General features: G+C 40.8%; 1 protein-coding gene across 6 annotated transcripts in view; it reads right to left on the minus strand.

Moving 5' to 3' along the window:
* PARD3 (par-3 family cell polarity regulator) overlaps window positions 1-14,104 on the minus strand; it is a 527,255-nt gene that overhangs the window by 181,178 nt on the left and 331,973 nt on the right. For all 6 annotated transcript variants that reach the window (XM_081931474.1, XM_081931473.1, XM_081931472.1 and 3 more), the window contains 2 exons: window positions 10,364-10,552; window positions 8,647-8,817 (listed from right to left, as the gene is read on the minus strand). In XM_081931474.1, the coding sequence (XP_081787600.1) occupies window positions 8,647-8,817; window positions 10,364-10,552 (360 nt within the window). The remainder of the gene's footprint in view (window positions 1-8,646; window positions 8,818-10,363; window positions 10,553-14,104) is intronic.

Here is a 14,104-nt window from a genome sequence, read left to right on the forward strand (position 1 = left end):
CAGGGTGCCACAAATCAGCATGCTATGAAGAGTCAGAAGTTGTAAGAAGGAGAGCAATATTTATGCTTGGTATCATGTAGCAAAAGGAAGGCGATAAAGTGGCTTCTCCCTCTGTTTTCCCTTTTCAGCTGCCTACATATGCCACACACAAAGGACCAGTGCAGAGGGAAGATTTTAGATCTCTTAACCAATATTTTAATTCTAACTCATTTGTACTACCTGGTGACACAACGCAAACTATCCATTAACCATTGCAAATCTGCACCTGGCCAGTGTTATTTATGTTTGGTGCTATCTTTCTATTAAAAAAAGGTGCCAGAATTCACCCTTGTTCTCTTATAATGGCACCTGAGAGGTGCCGGAACTGAGTTCCAGTGAGTTCTGGCTGAAAAAAAGCCCTGGATATGCTCAATGTGGGGCTACTCTTACAAAGCATCCAGAAACCTTGCTTCAAAATGCTGGCACCAAATTGTTGTCTGGGACTAGAACATATTATATTGGTCCTGCATATTACTTTGGCCCTTAGTAATTGTAATTGGCTACCTGTTCATTTTCATGCTCGATTCAAGGTGCTGGTTCTTACCTTTAAAGTCCTGAGAAGTTTGGGATCTATTTACTTGAAGGACCGCATCTTCCCTGAATCCAATCAACATAGGAAACTGCCTTGCCCCATTATCTACCTACTGCCAGGCAGTGGCTCTCCAAAGTTACAGGAAGGAAATGGTGGAGATTAAATCCGGGACTCTCTGCAAATAACGGGCTCTACTGAAGGCCCTTAAACATCCTGCTTGGGTTCCCCCACTTACTTAGATACGCCACATAAGGAATGGGTCCTTCTCAGTTGTGGCACTCACACTGTGGAATGCCCTCTCCATGGGAGTCTGACTGGGCCCTTCTTTATTTTCATGCTGCTGCCTTTATAAGACCTTCTTGTTTGAGGAATCCCTAAGGGGAGGCTGCCTGGGCTGTTCTTCCTGGCCCCCACTTGTTGCTATGACAGGAGTGGGGGAAGGGGGAAGGCACTCCTCTTCTTCCAAAGTGTTTTTGGAGCTGCTCTCTTTGATCTGTTTTAATGGTACTTCACTGACATCTTGATCATTTGTCTGTTGTAAGCAATTTTTATCTACTATTAGATGCTTTGATTTAGTTTTTCTCTGGAAAAGGAATTTTAGCAAGCATTCTTAACTCACAATGTTTCATCACATACTTAAGGATATTAAATACAGATTAATTATCCCTCCTTAAGATCCTCTATTCACCTAAACAGCCACGGGTGGTAAAATCAAGATGGTCGGTTCCCACTATTTCTATGCATGCTAATAGATAAAGTTGGGATTCTAATCCGCTTCAGTGAGTGAGACTGGACTCAAGGGGTAGCAACTTCTAATTAATGTGAACTACAAAGGTCTGACCTTGTGCATGTGGTATTTACAGGATAGATCTCTGCAATCGACCCAAAGGCATTGTGTCATGTTATTTAGGGGATCCCATAGTACTAGTATGATGGATACAGGAGGGATTTGTAAAACTTGCAGTACTTCAAAGTGGGTGAAGCATAATCAGAGGAGAGACTGTATAAAGTATTATTTCTGTTCAAAGCTATCGTCTTTTTAATATAAATGAGATATTTAATGAAGTTCTGAATTGTAGCCTTATCTTTCCCAGTTTGATCAGCACTAGGGAGATTTACTGCATAGAAGGGTCAACACAATTACCATTGGAGGCACGTCAGGCTGCAGGAGAATAATAAACTTGCCATGCAAGTGAATTAGGCTCAATAAGGTTTAAATTGTGAATCGGGGATTTGTTTTATTCAGGTTCCCCCCCTCCTAAAATTGCAGATTACTACTGACAGTTCCACTGAAAAGTAAATTAAACAATATTCAAAGCCTCTGATGTAACGGAATCAAAGGCAAATTTAAGAAGAATAAAAATGTTAAAATTCTGAAATGCTATTAAAAAGGAAAGAGAAAGAGATACTATCCAGGGACTGAAAGTTGCATGCCAAGGGTATTCGCACAAATGAACTGTACTTTGTTTTAACTTTCTTCAAACAAAGGGTGAAAATTACCCTAAATGACTAACATGACTTATTTTCCCAGGGAGATAGGACTGTATCTTCAAGTTTATATAACAAATGTCTAGTTCTTTATTGAACCACATAATATAACCATTTCTCAAGGGACAATGCATATCTAAACACTATCTAGCTCTGAGTAGATTTCCCCCCTCTATTCTTTTCAAAAAGAGGCACAGAGAAAGAGGCAGCTTAGGAACCTAGGGAGAGGAATAGGCATTCGCTCCAGGTGAACTGGTAAGCAGCAGCTTACAGAGAGGGGTAAACAACAGCACTGTTGCTTAATGGCTGCACTCTGAAAAGAGTGCTGGCATGTCTTACCACTTTCATGGGAAAAAGACTTTATTCAGTGACAAATTAGCATATCAAAAGCCAGATTTAAATCAAGACATCAACAGTCAGCCACACAAATATTTAACTAAAGATACAATGCCTTTTATAAACTTGCAAAACAACAACAACAACCCAACAAAAGTTTTTTTTGTAAAAGGGGAGGAGAAGATTGCACAGAAGCCCTTTTTAAAAACACTTTTGTTGGTTCTTCTGCAAGAAGGTTTGCATAAAGAAAATGTGTCAAAGCAAGGGCAAGTTTTGCTGACGGGAAGAGAACAGAAAGGGGTGGGAAAGGTGCAGAACCAAGGTCTATTCTGTCATTTATCTCAGCCTTTGCCCAAGCACTGGCTGGGAATGATGGGAGTTGTAGTCCAGAACATATGGGAGCGCCCAGGCTGCTTTATCTACTATGACAACTTTATGCCTGGGCCTCAGACCATCAGACCTTACTTTGTGTTCACAGTGGTTAATGGCATGAGCTATGAGTCCAATGTCTCCAGTTCAAATCTCAGCACACCGAAGAACTTGCAATGTGGCCATGGTATGGATCTCTCTCCATCCCCACATCCCACGCACCTCTACAACATGATGTTACAGATTTGAGTTTAGGGGTGCAAAGGCACCCATAACTGCTAGAATTAGTGAATGTTAGAAATTAGTAAAATGGTAGGAGCCATTGAAGGGAAGATGCAAAGCAGTGCAAAAATATAGGCTAAGCTCTCTTTCCAGGCCAGGACAGAAGAAGCTGTTAAGCATGACAAAAGGCATTGATGGCCCATCACAGCGAAATCCTTGAGACTGCATCAAAGGAGGTTGCCAATGTTAAGCTGAGAGATGACATAGGTTACAGGAAAATGGTCATCTTTTAAAACTAGGCTTGGAATAGCAGGTAGGAGTGGGGTTAGCGGACAGGAGGGGGGAGGTGTCTGGCAAGGGCGTTCTGGGAAGGAAAAGCAGGAAATAGGTAGAACTCCATGCAGGGGCTGAAGGGCAGACCATCTTGATGGGCTAGTGAAGGCAGGCTGGGACAGAGACACAGAGATATACAGTAGTGGAATCCAAAGCTGCACTGCTGTGAGGAACAAGCCCCTTTTGAGACCTGAATGCTGTAAACGGTGCACTTCCTGCATCGAAAGCTTCTGGTGCAAATATGTGTGGAATAAACCATATTTATTAAGAACTTGATGCCCAACAGAAACATAACCCTGGAACCTTGCTACTGCTTGGCAGAGACTGGGTATGGTGGGCAACTTTCGTAACAATATATTTAAATCCAATCTTGCATGGATATGTATGAAATACATATTACTGAGATATGTATGAAAACATTAGATTCATGTTATTTATCTACCCTGGCATCGTATGTGGTGGATAGCTGCTCATGATGGGAAAGAATCTCTCAGGCAAGGCAAGGCTCCAGCCTAAGCAACCATCTCTCCAAACACCCATGACACAACTTCCTCTACTGTGAAGACATCTGCTTCAAGTAGGATAGACTTCCCTGTTAGACAAGGCATATGCATGCTAATTACAAACCAAGGGAGTAGCTTAGGCAGGAAGGGAGGGGATGGGGACAAGGTGGTCTAGTGGCTCCTGAACTTTGCTTTGAGGTCTGTTTCATGTAGCAGAGACAAACAGGGCTGTGGAATATACACCATCACCTGAAATGTTCCCTGTTCCCCATGCAGACAGAAATGTTGAGATGGGAGAACATGAGAAGAGTCTTGCTCACAGAGTCAGACCAAAGGCCCATCTAATCCACCATCCAGTGATTACCCACCTGCTTAACCCCAGCATCATTCCAGACAGCCCTCTTGGGATTTTTAAGATACTTCCAAAACACCAACAACAACAATGTTCGGTGCTCAACTTTTAATTGCATTTATAAAACTTTTATGGCACTTTTAAGCATGCACTCCTTCCTTACTGTCCACAAGTTATTCAGCAGTTATTTTCTTAATGTCATACATGTGTCTACAGTCAAAACAGGTGGGGGTTCGGCTGAGTTAAAATAAAAAGGGTGCCCATTGTTCCCTAATCTCTTTCAAGAATAGAATGACATCTGGCAACAAAACAAAGGTTTATCACAGCGTCACTGTTAGTCGCTGGTCAGAAGCTGTAATGTTATTGCACAAATCAGTCATGAGCAGGAAAGCAGCCCACACTAAAACAGGCACTTTTGTCCTTATGCAGACAGGGCCATGTTTTAAATAAGAAATGGGACTTTGCCACATGGTCCTTCATCATCTAGATAAGAACAAGCTGCTCGATAAATACTAGGTACTTGATAAATACTACCTGCTCTAACCAGAACTTGTTCGTTCCTTATCTAACAAATGATAAAGGGACAGTTAAATGACCACTGGCATTTCAACAATAGAATTGCCAGGTGGTGTATTAATAAAGTAGGGGGAAATGACCATCTAAAAAAAGTGTTGCCATAACAGTACATGGTAACATTAAGTTTTCCTCTCATCACTACTTTGATTGTCATCTTTCTAGGGTTGTCATGAAGGTAGGTAATGAACATTGGGAAGCAGGGAATGTTTGGTTTTGGAGGATTCAGAACAGACACTCAAAAACCGAAGAGAAAGAGAAGCAGGTCCCTCTGCCAAATTTGAAGACCCTGTACCCTTTCACAAGAAGCATGGCCAAATGCACGCACGCACGCACGCATACACACACACACACACACACACACACACACTACCCTTTAATTAAACCTTTTTACTGTTTCACTCAAATAATTGTAAAAAAAATAAAAATAAAATTCAGGTCAACTGAAGTAGAGCCCAGTCTTTCAGTGGCCACTGAGGTCTAAAATACGATGCCACTGAAAGGCTTGTACTACTCTTTAAAACCTTTTTTTAAAAAGAAGTAGTCTGGCAATTTAGGAGTATTTAAAATGAATACAGTCTCTATGGCCCAATATGCTAACAGTCACATTTTAACTTCTTTTTTATTACAAGACAATGTACAAAACTCCAATTTAAATCCCAGAACACATTAGTCTGAAGTACTATCATTATTCTAACAGCCAAAGAAAAAAGAGGCCTCTGGGTTAAAAACAGAAAAGGGAATTTTTCAACTTATTACCAGCTACAATGATTTCTCCAATCAAAATTCCACCTCCAGCAACACCTCTCTGAACATCCCTCATGATTCAAATGTAGACTTACAAAGTTATAAATCTTTGGAATCGGATGTAGAAAACAATTATGAGGGTGAACAAGTTGAACATAACCTTTCACATTGTGTTATAGCTGTGATGCCTTGATAAGCTTCGCAACCAATACTGTTTTCCAGCCCTAACACAAACCAGTGACATGCTGAATGGGAGAGGTAGCCATTTCAACAACAGAGATCTGGGGGATTTATGCAACCACTTCTGAAAGAGAAACATATTTTAATTTTCCCAGACAAAAGCTTGGAGAAAAGCAAGGCAGACATTGTCTATCCCCTAATATTAAGCTCTAACAGAAGGCAGCTTGTGCAGTGATACACAAGGCTATTTCTCAATGTGCTTAACTCCGCTACACATTTTATTTATAGGCCCTGAGACTTTCTGGCGTCTACCTTGTTTGCCTGGGCCAAAGTTCAACACACTTGTTTAAAACATGCTTTATTGAGGCCATGCACTGGAATAAGTGGAAGCTGAGCAACAACCTGCCAGCTACATGTTTCCTAGAGTATGTGACATTAAATCTGTATTTATGCTTATTGTCCTGAGCACTAACAGTACAATAGTGTATATACATAAGTTTTTATCCTGAGGGTGTACAATAATGCAAACACACACACCAGGTTCTGAATTTTGGCTTTGCCTGAATTGTACCCAGTCTTAACAAGAAAGATTCTACAGTGCCAGATTCAGGGTTTTGCAGAAACAGCAGTGTTTTTACAACATTTAAATATATGTATGCAAATATATGTGTCAGGGAACTGACATCGGAGCCAGAAGTGGAGGCAGGGCTCCCAAGCGATGCCGGAGAAGGGCCAAGCAGGGAGAGAGGGGACTCAGCAGCTGGGGAAGGAAATCAGCGTAACACCAGGGATAAAGGGGGGCGGATGGGGGAATCGAAGAGAGGGCTCCAGGACTCTTCGCCGGAGACCAGTGGGGAGAGCACAGGTCCTCCGCTACCCACACCCACCCTGCGCAGAAGACTTCCGTGCAGGGAAAGTAGGCGTAGACTTGGTGTCAAAGAACTTCTTTGCTGGAGCAAGTTCAAGAAACGCCCACTGACGGATTCTGCTAGCGACTGAACAGCCACAAAGTGAAGGGCTGTCCAGCCAGGAAAGGTTTAACCAGGCTACCTAGCCAGGAGTGGTGGCAACTTACGCACGAGCAACCCCATATAACCATTGCAGTATGTATATGCACTTTATCTATGCTTCTTTGCCCCAGAGATCCTAGGGCCAGACCCAGTTGCAACTTGAAAGCTGCACAACACCTAGTGAAACATAATGTAAAGAAGTCTGCTAGTTCCTTCCATGCTACAACTAAAGACTGTGACTCCATGCTTAAGATCCAGCCTGATTAATAGTTTTGGAGAACTCAAAAGCTTTTTTCCCTGTTCTGCACCATTTGGTTGGTCCAAATGGTATTGGTAGGGTGTGGAATCTGGATTTTCCCTCATAAATCAACAGCTTCATTTGCTTTTTATAACTACACATGTCTTTATATAATGTTTTTTACTCAGTGTTTACCAAGGAGCCTATTTGGAGTACATGTCAGTAGCATGGAAAAGCAAAAATACAGTTCTGCTCAAAAAAACGACGGTTGAAAAAGTTCTCAAGAATACAGGATGGTGTTACAGCCCTGATATCTTGAACTTCTTCAAATTTTCTGATGCATTTTCATCTCAATGTATCAAATAAATGGGATGTATCAAAATAGGTATTCAAAAAGTAGTTTGGGGTAAAATAAGTTTAGAAATGTGTCTACCAAGATTAAACACATATTTAAATTTATATTTTGTGATAAACTATGGACTTGGCTACACTGGTAAAGAAAAAATGATTTATATGTGTTGTATATGCGATAAAACATTGTGCCACCAGAGTCCCGTTTTTCTCTACCTTTTTTCCCTGTTTAAATTTACAACACATTTAACTCAAACGCTTCTTTGATGTGCCTAGATCCAGGCTGTTAAACAGGAATTTTGTACAGTTTCTGTTTTTATTTTAGAGTCACATATTATTGCAGAAATGGAATGGATCAGAGCCATCAAAGGTGTCAGAACCACATCAGGAATGGTAAGCTCTGTTTTCATACCACAGTACATGTGTGGTACAGATCTCCCCCTCCCTTAAAATAGATATATTCCTGCATCCAAACTTTTTTTCTTAGCAGAGGGGGCTTCAAACAGAATGATTTTCTAAGTACTTAAACTATGGAACAAAGGGTGAGAACTCTTTAATGAAATTCACAAGCCCCAAATCCACTCAGTTTTAGCCAAACAACACCTTTCCATAACTTTTTAAACATTAGATAAGGTGGCCAGCCCACCTCTGCTTCTCAAGGCAAAATGGCTTACAGAAATATAACCTTAAAAAAAACTTTTTTAAAAAATTACAAAAAGTGAGAATAAATGAGATTCACAATAGAAACAACATAATATTCCAACCTCCATCCAGCTAGCGCAAAGGCCAATCAAAGGAAATGAGTCTCTCCCAAAAGGCCTGAAGTGTATCTGCCTGTTGAAGCTCTACTGGGAAAGAGTTCCAAAGGCTCTGCAGAAAAGGCCCTCTCCCCCATGATACCCCACCTCACAGACCTAGGAGATAGACACACTGAGAGGGCCTCCAACTGGGATTTCAGAGTGTGGGTGGGATGGTTCAGCAGTATGTGGCCTGTCGGATTACTTGGGCTTAGACTGGTTAGGACTTTAAAGGTTAAAAAGCAGCACTTTCAGTTGGACCGAAAAACATACTGGAAGCCAGAGTAGCTGGTATAATACAAGTGCTATTGAAGCTATACAGATTTCAATATTAATTACATTGGGGTATGTATGAAGAAAAGGTCCCTGTGAAACATGACCAAATTTATTTTATTTGTTTCTATGCCATCGTGATCCCAATTACTTACAGATACTGGAGTGCAATTATATTATGGTATATTATACCATAATCAGATAATTATACTTCTAAGAATGGGCTTTTCCATGTTTCCTCCTATCGTATAATTTCCCTATGAAACAAAATCTTATCGGTGATAAAAGGCACACAGCTCTTACCTCATTGCACTTGCTTATTCGCCTTGCTACAATGAGCTGAATCATTCCACGCTTGTTTCCCTCTGTGGACATGGACCTTCGCAGGGTTTCCATGGCATCTTGGTTCGTTTTGCCCAATAACGATTCTCCATTTACTGCTATTAGCTGATCATTCACTCGGAGTCTTCCATCCTGGCAAGGGAATAATGTTCACGTTAGGAAAAAATAAAGGACCTTTCCAGCATCTTTTAGCTAATCTTAATCCTGAGAGTTTATGGTTAAGCGAACACAACTATAATGACTTTTGAAGAAATCACTACAGACATATCGCTCCCAATTATATACATATTTGAACTTCACATCATTATCATAATCTGTTTATGTAAACAGCATACTAAGTGAAATGTGCTTTTAAGAGTTGTTCCCGTCTTTCCTCCCTGAGCCCTTGAAAGTAATCCCCAAGCCATACTAGTTACAATAAAATTATACAGCATTGGTAACATAGCTCCACTGAACATTGGGACCTTCCTCTCTTCATCTTACAACATTCAATATTCTTATGAGATGGTGGCATCGTGCATTTATATGTGAATAATCCCATCTATAACAGAGTCCAAGGATCTAGTTACAGGTAGGTAGCCGTGTTGGTCTACCATAGTTGAAACAAAATAAAAAAGAATTCCTTCCAGTAGCACCTTAGTTAGAGACCAACTAAGTTTGTTATTGGTATTGGCTATTTGTTATTGGCATGCACACGGAAGCTCATACCAATAACAAACTTAGTTGATCTCTAAGGTGCTACTGGAAGGAATTCTTTTTTTTATTTAGAGTCCAAGGAGTATGTCATCACTTTTGGCTCCTCTGTCCCTGAGGCCAGAAAAGGCCAAAAGAGAGCTTTCTCCTTGGCCTCACTATGAACTTCTTTTCCAATTTGGTGTCTTCCATGGTTTGAAAGCAAATGCAATTCATGTGAGGAAGGGCTGTGAGCATCTGCTTTGGATGCAGGAGGATCCAAGTTCAATCCTTAGCATCTCCAGGAAGGCCTGGGGATGTCTTCTGTCTGAACCTCTGGAGAGCTGCTGCAAATCAGTGTGGACAATACTGAGCTTGAAGGACCAATGGTCTAACTCCATATAAGGCAACACCATGCGTTCCTATAAGAGCAAAACACTTGTTGGTCTCTCTAGTCTTGGCAAAAAGGAGAGGGTACTCACTTTGCTGCCATACGCCCGACTCGTATCATTCCTTCCCACCTCTTTCAGGTCTATTGTGTAACTAGCTGGGTGCTACAGGCAATGACCACTCTATGGTTCAGATAGGTTTTGCTGCTAAATCTGCATCGTCAGACAGAAGACCTCCAAAAATACTGAACCCAGGATTGTAGATGTTCCTCCTGATTGGGCCACAGGAGTCCTAGGAAACTTGTTGAGGAGCAGGGCTGGTCGGCTGCAAAATCTCCCATTGACCACACCATTGTTCTGCTGAACATTTTATAAGTAGGCAGGTCTGGAACTTTGCACATAAAAGAATAATGTTTTATTTTCTTTAATAGTGTCCTGCTGTTTCATTGGTGATCAAGGTGGAAACAGTAGATGTTCCGTAGCAATAAAATATAAAATGATGAAATATACTTATGATTCAAAGGAAAAATCAGGAAAGAATTGGAAAACATGTTAAAGAAAATAAATAATGGAAAGTTACCAGGTCTTTTAAAAATGCTAATTATTTATCCACTTACCTTAGAAGCTGCTCCACCATTAATAATGGATTTGACAAAGATGCCCAGGTCTGCATGGTTCTCTTTTGACCGGTTACCTTTCACACTAACACCAAGCCCAGCTGATCCAGAATCATTAAGGGGAACTTCAAAGGTGAGGAATTCCCTGGTGCCATCAGGGGTAAGGACAAGATCTTCTTCTTCTGCTTTCTGTCAGGAAAAGATTAGCCATGGCATTATTTAAAAGCATTTCTTCTTTGTAATTATCTTCTAACTACAGCTATTAATTTTTCTTAAACATGTAAGAACTACAATACCATGAACATTCCTATTGAAATTCTTCTATGCAGAAATCTGTGATAATAGTGCAACACCTTCAAATAATAATTCCTAGTAACAGTTGTTGTGCATGTGTGCACGTGTGTGTGTGTGAGAGAGAGAGGGAGAGAGAGAGAGGGAGAGAGAGAGAATGAGAAAAAGGGAGAAAGAATGTGTGTATGCATTCTGAATTAATACAATACGATACTGTCTGAATTAATACAAATTTGAACCATTCCATTTCCAAACAGGAAATAATTATTGGCGGCATGAAAAACCAACACATTTTCTGTTGCAAGTTCATTTGCCCTTCCAAATAATGACTTTTGAATATTTATGTATTCTGAGCAGCAAGAAGGATACAAACAGCAGGCAAATAGATAAATACCCATTAGTCATGTGCTCCATTTTTCTTTTGCAGTTGGGATTATTAATAATGTTCCAAGAAACGTCATATAAAACATTACAGATGAGATCAGGTAACGGTAAGCCTCTTTGCTCTTGGGTGCCAGAAAAGTCATATGGGGCACAGCTGTGAATACTAAAAAAAAAAATCTTCGACATTTCACATCTGTTCTACTTCCACACTCCTACCTTTGTTGCTCACAGTAAACTGCCTGACTCCAAATAAATAGCAATGATGGTGGCTTGCTGACATAAAAAGAGTGAGTGGTTGATGCTTAGTAGAATTCAGAGATAGAAATAAAATAAGTTGTTGTTTTTGCTAGATTAAAATTAAAACTATATCTTTTGTGATTATAAAATTGCTTGGTCACTTGTGGTAACCATTTGCTTTAGGTATGCTGCTCTAACTACTGGAAGCTTCGTCTCCTGCTAGAAGATGGAGACAGAGTGTAGATTCAGACTTCATAATGTTACCCATATTTATTGAGTATAGTGTGCCTTGTGGGAGATTTTTCCGTCAAACCCAACCATGCACAACCATGCTAGTAAGTAGATGAAGGACCACAAAGGAGTACATTTCTAGAGAAGCTGTGAAGGGGAGGGGTAATACCTCTGATGGGGGACATGTTGTGCTTTGTAGTTTGTCCACCTTTGGTCCCCACCCTGCACTCAGCTCTCACCTGTGGCTCCTAGAAACTGTCTGCATGCAACAGTAGCCACACCCTAGGAACAGCTTCGACTGGCCAGTTAAACCAGGTGAGGATAACCTTTGGGTCTCAAACCCTTGGTGAGTTAGGGACCTCCCCCAAACACAAAGACAGGCTCTGGCAGATTGAGCAGACTAGACCAATAGTGGATCCAACGGTCAAGAAGGAGGATTCTGCGTGTGCTGTAGAGGGAAGTGATGGGCAAACAGGGCTTGTCAGACTGGGAAGGTAGCCCATCTAGCAGAAGGAAAACTCTGAACATAAACCTGTGCTGCCTTGTGGGATATCTTCAGGAGAATAAAGTAAACCCTATACAAATCCAGAGTGGAGTCCTAAGATAGTTGAATAGTTCCTTGTACACATCTTTCTGGCCAAGCTGGTACCAAACATATTGTTCTGCTTTCCTCTGGACCACATCAGCAAGGCTGAGACAGGGGTCTTGTTGTCTGAGTAGCCCAGGACCTCCATATACACAGCCCAGGCTTGCGCCCCAGGGAGGTCACTTTGGTGCTGCTAATGCAGAGGTTTGACATCACCTCCAGATGTGCACTCTATTGTCTCAAGACAGACAGATGCCAACAACAATACTGGGTCATTCAAAGATCTAACAACCTATATTTCCTATGTTTTGCAAATGCTGCATATATCTCTGTTTTAAACTCTGCTGTGGGCTTTAAGGGCTACTGAGTGAGTCAAGCCCCATGCACTTTTTGAATTCAGACAGTCAGTCATTTTTCTTTTGCAGTTTCCCACACATGTGGGACTTCAGAATTAACTAGTACTCCCCAGTTATTTCCCAATACGTCTTTCTGGGGAGCAGAAGAAGAAATAGTACACTAAGAGTAGCAGCATCCACAATACTTAATGACAACAGCAAATCTCTAAAGAATAGAATAGTGATGGGGGCGGGGAACCTAATCTCAATTTGGAACTGAATCAGCACTTAAGAGTATAATCAAAGAACTCCCAACAAATATTCATTTCCCCTGCAAGTTGGATAAAACATGTCTGGCCACAAAGTCCTTCATTAACAATAAGTAGGTGCCCATAGTCCTAATGCAATTGTCATTCATACATCATACAAGTTGTAACAGTTGTACTTCCTGGGTCAAGAACTAAAGTTTTCCAGCAATTTCTATCAACTATTTGTGTATGCCAGTAAGCAATGATTTCCCAATGATGCGAGTATTTCCTGAGACAATCCAACCTTATGTGAATTCTCTCCATCCTTCACATCCCAGTTGAGTTACCACTGTTATCAAAGCTAATGTAAAACATGGCTAGCTTCAGGCAGTGTTATGAAACTAACTTCAAGCAGCAGTTAAAAATTAAGCATGGTAAGCATTAGCACTGGTGCAGATGTTATGCTGCACTATAGTTTACACTGACAGCAATGTTATCTGGGGGCAGAAGCCACTGGGAGAGCAAATGGTTTTTAGGTATAAAGTTCCAAGCTTAGTCCTTCATATCGCTAGTTAAGAAATTACCATATCTCCAGAAGTAGGTCTGGGGAAGACTTCTGGTTGAGATAACTCCTCCAGGATAAATAAGCAGCACTGGGTTACATAGTATTAGCTGAACTTACTTTAATGGGCTTCAGCATATGCTGGCTGGTGCAAATGGCAGCTGTGGTCCAAAACATCTGGATGGTACCAGGTAGCTGAAGGCTGCACTAGGTTAGTGCCTTACAGGTTATGCCCAACAGGCACAAACCACCACTTACGGTAATTACTGGCAGCATAAAATACTGAGACTGAATACTCCAAAACTTAAAGCAGACTCTTATTTTGAGAAGGAAGGAAACACTGACCATGTGAAACACAACAGTGTCACCAACATCCCATGATCATGAATTATGGCTTTAAAATGCAAGGGGAAATATGTAAAATGTGGCATTTAAAAACTGAAACTGAAAATATAACACAATCACTGACTAATTGCAATAACTTCCATTTGATCTTGATATGCTCCAAATTAACAGCTTCAGCACGTCAATCAAAATACCTCAACATTATTTTCATGATTAGATGATCCGCGAAAGAAATTTATTGCTTCGCATGCCCCCGTCACCACAGAAATAAAACACCCAAGTCAATTTGTGTGCTGTAATCGTTGAACAACAAGGCTCAACTCCCTCAAGAGTTCTTGCATACCATGTCCAAAACAATTAGCAACTTCACAATGCTCTGTTCAGAGCTGCTGTACTGAAGAAAAGGTCACCTGAAATGACTTCAGTTGAATGAATGAAGCTGCTCAAGTATGTAATTTGCAATAAAAATGCAATGGGTGATAAACTACATAGGTGACTTCTTTGCCTCAAATTCAAACCTAG

The sequence above is a fragment of the Podarcis melisellensis genome, assembly GCF_964234715.1.
Source record: "Podarcis melisellensis genome assembly, chromosome: 12".
NCBI lineage: Eukaryota > Metazoa > Chordata > Lepidosauria > Squamata > Lacertidae > Podarcis > Podarcis melisellensis.